At 41.7% G+C, this 8725-nt stretch overlaps 1 protein-coding gene and 1 pseudogene across 2 annotated transcripts in view; both read left to right on the forward strand.

The window, feature by feature from the left end:
- LOC114633512 (tripartite motif-containing protein 30A-like) overlaps window positions 1–3844 on the forward strand; it is a 14474-nt gene extending 10630 nt beyond the window's left edge. The window contains exons 6-8 of one of the 2 annotated variants that reach the window (XM_028782079.1): window positions 610–710; window positions 961–987; window positions 1236–1831. In XM_028782079.1, coding sequence (XP_028637912.1) covers window positions 610–710; window positions 961–987; window positions 1236–1831 — 724 coding nt within the window. Of the gene's footprint in view, window positions 1–609; window positions 711–960; window positions 988–1235 lie in introns of both variants that reach the window. The other variant, XM_028782080.1, reaches the window with a different exon arrangement.
- A 3223-nt stretch (window positions 3845–7067) lies between these two features.
- On the forward strand, window positions 7068–7447 carry LOC114633513 (annotated as a pseudogene).
- Window positions 7448–8725: the final 1278 nt, after the last annotated feature.

Below are 8725 nucleotides of genomic sequence, written 5' to 3' on the forward strand. Positions count from 1 at the left end.
CCTTCCTTCCTTCCTTCCTTCCTTCCTTCCTTCCTTCCTTCCTTCCTCTTCTTTCTTTCTTTCTTTTCTTTTCCTTTCTTTTCTTCTCTTCTTTTCTTTTTTCCATGTTTCTATTTACTCAGTTACGTTTTTGGGGATTTTTTTTAGACAGGGTTCCTCTTTGTAGTTCTGGCTGTCCTGGAACTCACTGTGTAGAACAGGTTGCTTTTTATATCAGAGACCCCCTGCCTCTGCCTTCTAAGTACATGTGACACCATTCCCAGCCCACACATTATTATTATTATTCTGTTACTTCAGTTTGATTTTTTTTAATTCACTGATTCACATTCAAAAGAATTCTAGGACAGGAGGATGGAAAGTGGAAGAAGCACATTGTGTGAGAGTGAAATTAAGGCACTATGCTTCTGAGAATAATAGTTTCCCAGTATCACACAGCAAGTAAGTGGTCCGGATCAAAAATATGCCCCATATCTCTACAGATAATAGTCTACATTCCCTCTTCCTTCTCAGAATGCTCAGGAGAGTTCAAGGACATCTATGGTTAGAATGACAGGGAGTCAGTGCTGGTCAAAAGGGAAAGGTTTGAGATGTGTAATTTTTTATCCCTAGGTGTCAGACCTTGAAACTGAAACAGCCCCAAACTGTCCCCCTAAAAAGGAGAAGAAGGTTTCAAGCCCCAGATCTGAAAGGCTTGCTGCACGCGTATCAAGGTGAGGGCAGCTAAATTCTGTGATTCTTTGTATGATTCTAGGTATAACTGGACTGCATATAGAAGAGAGTTAGGATTCTGAATATGTGTAGAGGAACAGAGAAGAGGAGATAGTGTTTCCCTTTGGTGTCATCATTCATCCTGTCCTATATCTACAATTACCAAAATTTCCCCTCATCTGGAGAAGACATGGACTTTGATGGTTTGATTCCATCACTTGTACTTACTGCTGTAAACTTTCATCATTTCAGGGCTCATGGATGTCCAGAAATACTGGGGTAAGGAGAAACCACAGCACCATGATCCTCTCTCCTCTCAATGTCTTCCAGAGTATATTTCTCTCTTAAGTCTCGTGTTTTATGTTGCTTCTCCCACTCTGTACAGGATCTGCCCCTCCTTGACTTTAAACAAGGCTTCTTCATGTTTCCTTTCTCTTTCTCCTTATGCCTCTGTTGCTTAAGTCACAAATAAGGCTGTACCTTGAACATCATCTGACTCAAAATATATATGTCTCATTTTTCTGCAGTTGATATGACTCTACAGGCAAAGGACAATGAAGTCATTGTTGACAAAGAAAAACGACAAATAGAATATCTGAGTTACTATAAGAGGAATCTTCAAATTTCTGAGACCTACCATTTGGGTGTCCTGGGATATCCAGCTATTTCCTCAGGGAAGCATTACTGGGAAGTAGACGTGTCTAAAAGTGATGCCTGGCTCCTCGGATTAAATGATGGGAAGTGTACTCAACCCCAACGTCACTCAATGGGTGAAATGACCTACAAAATGCAAAATATTTCTAATGTTAAACAACGTGAAATGTATCAGCCTAAATGTGGCTACTGGATTATAGGGAAGAAGAATACGTCTGTATACAATGCCTTTGATGAATGTTCTATCACTCACAATTCCAGTGTCTTGGCCCTCTCTCTGCCTGGTCCTCCCAGTCGTGTTGGAGTTTTCCTGGACCGGGAAGCTTGTACTCTCTCATTTTATGATGTTTCTAACTGTAGATCTCTCATCTATAGGTTCTATGACCCTGCCTTCCCTCCTAAAGTCTATCCATATTTTAATCCTATGGAATGTTCAAAGCCAATGACAGTGTGTGGGCCACCCTCTTAAACCCTCACCTATATCTCTGCAGTGCCTCCACGTCTGGTGTGTCTCATGTGCCAGAGTTCTCCTGCATCATTTTAACTTCTTTTCTCTTGGGTCCTTTATTTTAATGACCTTCACTTCTAACTACAAACCGGTGTGGATTCATTTCCTCCATCTAGTTGTTGGTCTGCTGACAAGATGATTACTGTCATTTGTCATTTCCATATTCCCAAAGACATTGACTGTTTCCTCAATAATTGAAAAAGAGCCTCTCCTAACACCATATCTGTAAGAACACAGTCAAAAAATGACTCATGGAGAACAATGGCTTAGGTACCTGTAACAGAGGCCCCAGAAAAAAGGCAGAGGGCCTTTTACTTTGAAGTACATTCTGTTCCCTGGATTGCTTTAAATGTGATTTTGTGCTTCCTACAAATAGAACATATGCATCCAAGTGGAAGATATGTTTATCTTGTTAGATGTCAGGACATAGCTATAGAACCCATTCCTGTGAAAAGATATACTAAGTGCTGGTTTCAATGTACACTGATTATAAATATGGGCTTATGCCTTGATTTCATGCTTTGCAAGATATAATCTAAAGTATAGTTCCAGACAACTGTGCTTATATGGTCTGCCTTGAGACAGTTGTAGAAAAGGTTTGCTCTGTGAATATTTAGTGTGTTCTTACTGGTATTTATTTACATGCCTTTCTGATTTTGTTTTCTGAACTCAAACAACCTTCCTGCTTTCTTTTGTACATTCATATTTAAAAGCACAGTGAAACTGAAGTGACATTGTCTGCAACATTAGGCTGTTGTCCTCCGTTCTTTAAGGTCTTCAAACCCAGTCTTACAGACAGAACTACCTAGGCCCACACTGGGAGACAGACCTTCCTTTTTTGTGGTACCAGAGCTAGAAGCCAGAGCTTCGTTTATGCTTACGAGTTGCTCTACCACTGAATTACTTGCCTCAGCTCACTCATGACTCCACAAACTTATTCTTTTTGTCACTGACAAAAATGAAAGAAAGTTCTTTTTCCAGCTTGTCTAGAAGTTTAGAAAATTATATATGGGAGTCTCTCTCTCTAAGGAATGTGCCTTAGCAGGTCAGTTTAACCACAATGCTTGTGTTTCATCAAAGAGTTCAGAAAAAAACTCGTGAAATGACACCTACTAACACCATGTGTCTAGTGTTTCCAGGTTCTAATCTTCCTCTCCACATAGCAGTGCAACCATGAATAAGATCCACTCAAGCCTATGTTTGTTTGATTTTTTTTCTATTGTTTAATTTTTCTGTTTTATTTTTCAGTTTTGGTATAAATGGTGCATCTATATTGCAGATCATTGTAGGAAAATAAATTTGAAATCTTTAGAAGGCTCTGAGGGTAAAAGCCCTTTCCTCTATGAGTGATGAACTAAGCTCATTTACTCAGACCATCTTGGCTGAAGGAGGCAGCCAGTTCTGACAGATGATCTTCTCACTCCACAGATATGCTACTGAACACCTAGGCTGAAACACATACACAAATTAAAAGGGATTATATAATTTTTGGTAAGAGAAGATCAATACTTATAATGCATCCACTGCACATTCAGTAGGTGGTGATTGTGTTAATTAATGGGTAGATGTGCTATCTTGATGTTCTATGTAACACTGTGTGACTGGGGAACGTAAGATATAGCGCTTCTCATGTCTTGATGTTAGGTCCTGGGAACTGCCACTAAGACTACTCTTAATATGTTGTAGATATCTATGAAATTTTTGTTTGTTTTCACCCATATTTTTTGAGAGGATATTTGATTAGAATATTCATTATCAAGTAAGTCAAATTCTATAATTTTCCATTTTACAATGAATGATAAAAATGACAATGATACCCATAAGTATACCTTCTGTTATGTTGTCAAATATAAACAATAGAATATTTCAAGAAAGTCATATTGCTTCTAATATGTAAAAGGTATCCAATATGGTGTCTGTTAACTTTTTCTCCCCTTTGATCTGAACATAATAAAGTACCATTAGAATGACAAACAGAGGTTGCCATGATGGTTTTGATACACTCCCAGCACTCAGGAGATCAGAGACAGGATGCTTTCAGTGTATCTGTAGCCAGGCTCAATTACACAGAATGACCTTGCTTTGGTTTGGTTTGGCTTGCTTTGCTTGTATGTTGAGGTTTACAATACATAGCAATAGATCAAAACTCAACACCTTTAAAGGAAAATGTGCTGCGGTTTAGATAAGGGAGGAGGTTCAAGAGATCACTGTAAAGGATTATTGGACAATGAGAGTTTATTTAAATATTCATACTGACATAAACAGAGACAGAGAGGACACAAAATGCATTGTGATTCCTAAGGAACTTGATGTCCCAGCACCACAGAAGACTGAATGGATGGATCTCTGCAGAGCATGGAAGCAGGCAAACTCCTCTTCTACCTTTTAACATGGGGGGGGGGCGGTTACGGTCTCAGCAAGAGTCTGGAGCCAGGCTCTCTTGTGGAGAGCCAGTGCAGCGCCCTAAAGATGGCGCGTGCTGCCGCCTTGTTGGAGTGATAAATAACTCCATATTTAGGCATGGGGCTGTGCTATGAGTGGTGTGATCTAGTGGGACCTATGGTGATTGGCCACGTGGCGGCCAGCCATTGGCAGAGGCTTTGGTATAAGAGTCAGAGCTGAGGGAAGAGGAGGGGCCAGAAGAAGAAAGGAGAAGCCAGAAGAATCCTGGTTAAACTGCCTCGAGAAGGAACCTGGTTGTCCTGCGCCTTCTTCCTGCTGGTCGGGGTCGGCACCGCACACTCTCTGATTTCAGAGCAAGAATCACAGCAGTCATGTAATACTGGACATAGTAACCTCCCATGGAAACTCACTTAGGTCAGTGTGGCTCCTGAAAGGCAGAAGACTCGGTCTCCTTTTTTTTTTTTTTTTTTTTTTGCGTTTTCGAGACAGGGTTTCTCTGTGTAGTCCTGACTGTCCTGGTAAATACTCAGTCTTCTTAAAGCAGCTGTCTATGTAAGACGAGTAGAGGAAGTACTTACAGTCTACAATCTACAATCCAGATTCTAGCATCACATGCTTGCAGAGTGTTCAGGAGCCCATTCAAAACCATCACCTTGCTTCAGTCATCAGGAAAATGAAAATCAAAGCAACTCTGAGATTCCATCATGCACCAATCAAAATAGCTAAGATCAAAGGCCCAGGTGACAGCAGATGTTGACAAGAATGTGGAGAAAGAGGAACACTCCTCTATTGCTGGTGGAATTGAAAGCTGGTAAAACCACCTTAGAAATCAATCTGGTGGTTCCTCAGAAAATTGAAAATAGTTCTACTTGAAGACTCAGCTACACCACTCCTGGGCGTATACCTAAAAGATGCTCCAACATATAACAAGGACACATATTCCACTACGTTCATAGCAGCCTTATTTATAATAGCCAGAAGCTAGAAACTACCCAGATGGTCCTCAGCAAAGGAATGGATACAGAAAATGTGGTACATTTACACAATGGAGTTTGACTCAGCTATTAAAAACAATGACTTCATGAAATTCAGAGGCAAATGGATAGAACTAGAACATATCATTCTGAGTGAGGTAACCCAGAAGAAAAGAACACACATGGTAAGTGGATATTAGCCCGAAAGTCCAGAGTACCCATGATACGACTTACAAACCATATAGACCATAAGAAGAAGGAAGACCAAAGTGTAGATGCTTCAATTCTACATAGAAGGGGAAGAAAATAATTACAGGGGTAGAAACAGATAGAGCCTGGGAGAGAGAGAGAGTAGATGAAGGGGAAGATGGGAAGAATCAAGTACTGGATGGAAAAGAAGTAAAGAGGATCAGAAAATTGAATATATGTATGTAGCAATGGGGGATCAGGACCTGGTGGTAGCCACTAGAAAGTCCCCTATGCCAGGGGAGCAAATGGTTCCCAGAAACCAACAAAGGTTTCACTTTGGCCAAAATATCCAACAAAGGGGAGATAGAACACCTTCAGTAGATAGGCACGGCCCCTAGTTGAGGGATGGGGCCACCTACCCATCTAAACATTTTTAAGCCAGAAATGTTCCTGTCCAAAGGAAAGACGGGAACAAAAAAATGGAACAGAGCATGAATGAAAGGCCATCCACCTAGGGATCTATTCCATCTGAAAACACCAAACCTGCACACTATTGCTGATATCAAGAAGCACTTGCTAACAGGAGCCTGGTATGGCTGTTCCCTGAGAGGTTATACCAGCACCTGGGAAATACAGATACAGATAGTCACAGCCAACCATTGGACTGAGCCTGGGGACCCCAGTGGAAGAGCTAGGGGAAGGAATGAAGGAGCTGAAGGGAATTGCAGCCCCATAGGAAGAACAATATCATCTAACTGAAACACCCAGATCTACCAGAGACTAAACCACCAACCAAAGAGTATACATGGAGCAATCCATGGCTCCAGATACACATGTAGCAGAGGATGGGCTTATCTTACATCCATGGGAGGCAAGGCTCTTGGTCCTATGGAGGCCTGATTTGCAATCATAGGGGCATGCTAGAGCATTGAGGCAGGAGTGGATGAGTAGGTGGAAGAGTGTGGGACTGTATAAGGGTATCCTGGGTCATGGTTGAGCAGGTACTTAGAACCCCGAGATTCTCCGTGGAATTCTGCGTGAGAACCGGCAGGAGTTCTGTACCTCCCATCATCTAGGATCCTGAAAACAGCCACATTTCCATAGAGTCACATAGGCCAGGCTTTAGGCCTCAAGCCCTAGAGATTTACATACTAATGAAGGCCAGAGGGCAGAGCAAATTAAACATTCCTCCCCCAGATCCTCCCCTAATCCTCCCCCTTTCTCCCTCCCTATATAACTCGGGGACGGCCCTGAGTTTTTGGGGGTACGCCTAGATCCATCTATTATCCGTCATGTCAATAAACCTTTTTGGAACCAAGGACTTCCTCGTGTTACTGGGGCCTGCCGCTGCCAAGGCCCTCAGGCCGCTGGAACCGTAGGATCTTCTTCCCTGATGTGGGACCTGCCACGGCGGTGCAAGCTTGCGCCGCTGTGGCGGGCCTTTTAAAAATTTTCCCCACAGAAGAGTACCCTCATAGAGGCAGAGGAGAGGGGAGAATAGTATGAGTTTGTGGAGAGGTAACCAGGAAGGGAGATATCATTTCAAATGTAAATGAATAAAATGAGCCAGAAAAAAGAAAAAGAATGGGTTTTCCTACCTACTATACTGTTTCCACTGTTTGATTTCAATCATGCCTGGACTGTCCAAATCCATCCCAGCTTCCAAGAAGGGTTCCAAGAAGGCTGTCACCACGGCACAAAAGGAAGACTGCAAGAAGGGCATGTGCAGCCAAAAGGAGAGTTACTCCATCTATGTGTACAAGTTGTGAAGCAGGTACACCCAGACACTGGCATCTCGTCTAAGGCCATGAGCATCATGAACTCATTCGTCAATGACATCTTTGAGCACATTGCAAATGAGACTTCTCATCTTGCACATTACAACATGTGGTCTACAATCACATTGCCTGAAATCCAGATGGCAGTGAGCCTCCTACTTCCTGGAGAAGTGGCTAAACACACCATGTCCAAGGGCAACAAGGCTATCACCAAGTACACCTACGCCAAATAGAAGCCACCCTGAATGAAGCTGGCTCTTTTGGTCTTTAAAGGTTGCTGCATACACCCATTCAAATCAGGAGAGAGCTTTGTTTTACATTGGTTTACATTTTATTTTGCAATAGCTTCTAGTTCCTGTTCCAAAGTTACTTTAAGGGTCTTGGAAAGGTACACTTCAGAAGTTTTAAGCCTTTGTGGTTTTGGGTTACTCTGTGGGTACTTGGATATTAGCTGTACCCTACTTACATTTCTTTTTGGATTTCTTTTTAGATTAGGATAATGGAGGTGGGTTTCTGGGACCCACTTCCTTGTTCTAGACTGTTGTTTCTGGATGTCTTTTATTTGTCAATCTAAAGTAAGGTGGTTTCCTTATTTTGGCAATTAGAGGGCTCCAGAACACAGCTAAGTCTGTGCAAAAAGATGTTTAGTATCAGCCGACTATAACCAAAACCACCTCTGTCTCTTAACTTGATGTGTCCTGGGCACCAGCTTAGGCTGGCATCCCTCTAACCTACTGATTTACAAACACAAACGCTCCTCATTGCTACAGATTTTGTAGAAGTCTGTTGTGATTCTTTATCGGGCTTTAGAATCTCTGCTTGTGGCTTGCTTGCTTCATATATTTGTTTGTTTGTTTGTTTGTTTGTTTGTTTGTTTTGTTTCTCTTTTTTTTCATTTAATACTTTGTGTTAACCACTGCAGTGCCAAATTACCACAAGGATACTGCTCCTTTTCTCTCTGGCCCATGAAGCAATCTTTCTAATCCACACACTCAGGAATTAGCTTTTTCCTTCCTGTCATGTCTCCATGAGAATTTGTCTGAAGTTCACTTTGCTTCCTTGTTTACTCTGTTGCTGATCAAGTTGTTCTGATATTTTTTGTACCTCTAGATCCCACCAATGTCTTACCCACAGCAGATGCTACTCTTCTAGATTACTTACTGTTTTAATTTTTATGTAAATTCTGGGACAGCCAGGGCCTTGTCTATTTGATGTATATGAAGACACTACAGAACAGAAATGTTTCGAGGATTCTTTTTCCAAATTTGTCTTTAGCTACAGTTACTGTGGTGGCTGTTCTTGGTTGTCAACCAAAGCAGCTGGGTAACCTTCTTCAATAGAAGAAGCAGATACGGAGGAAAAGACAAAAATTTGTGAAATAAATTCAAACTACTGGGTCATATCTACTGTCACTCATCATCCCATAGTTTAGCAGATCTGAGAATGTAGAGAAATAATGAGAGAGGCAAACAGGGTGGGGATGAGAGGTTATGGTGACTGCACAGGTTTCT

The sequence above is a fragment of the Grammomys surdaster genome, unplaced genomic scaffold (assembly GCF_004785775.1).
Source record: "Grammomys surdaster isolate TR1022 unplaced genomic scaffold, NIH_TR_1.0 693, whole genome shotgun sequence".
In the NCBI taxonomy this organism is placed as follows: domain Eukaryota; kingdom Metazoa; phylum Chordata; class Mammalia; order Rodentia; family Muridae; genus Grammomys; species Grammomys surdaster.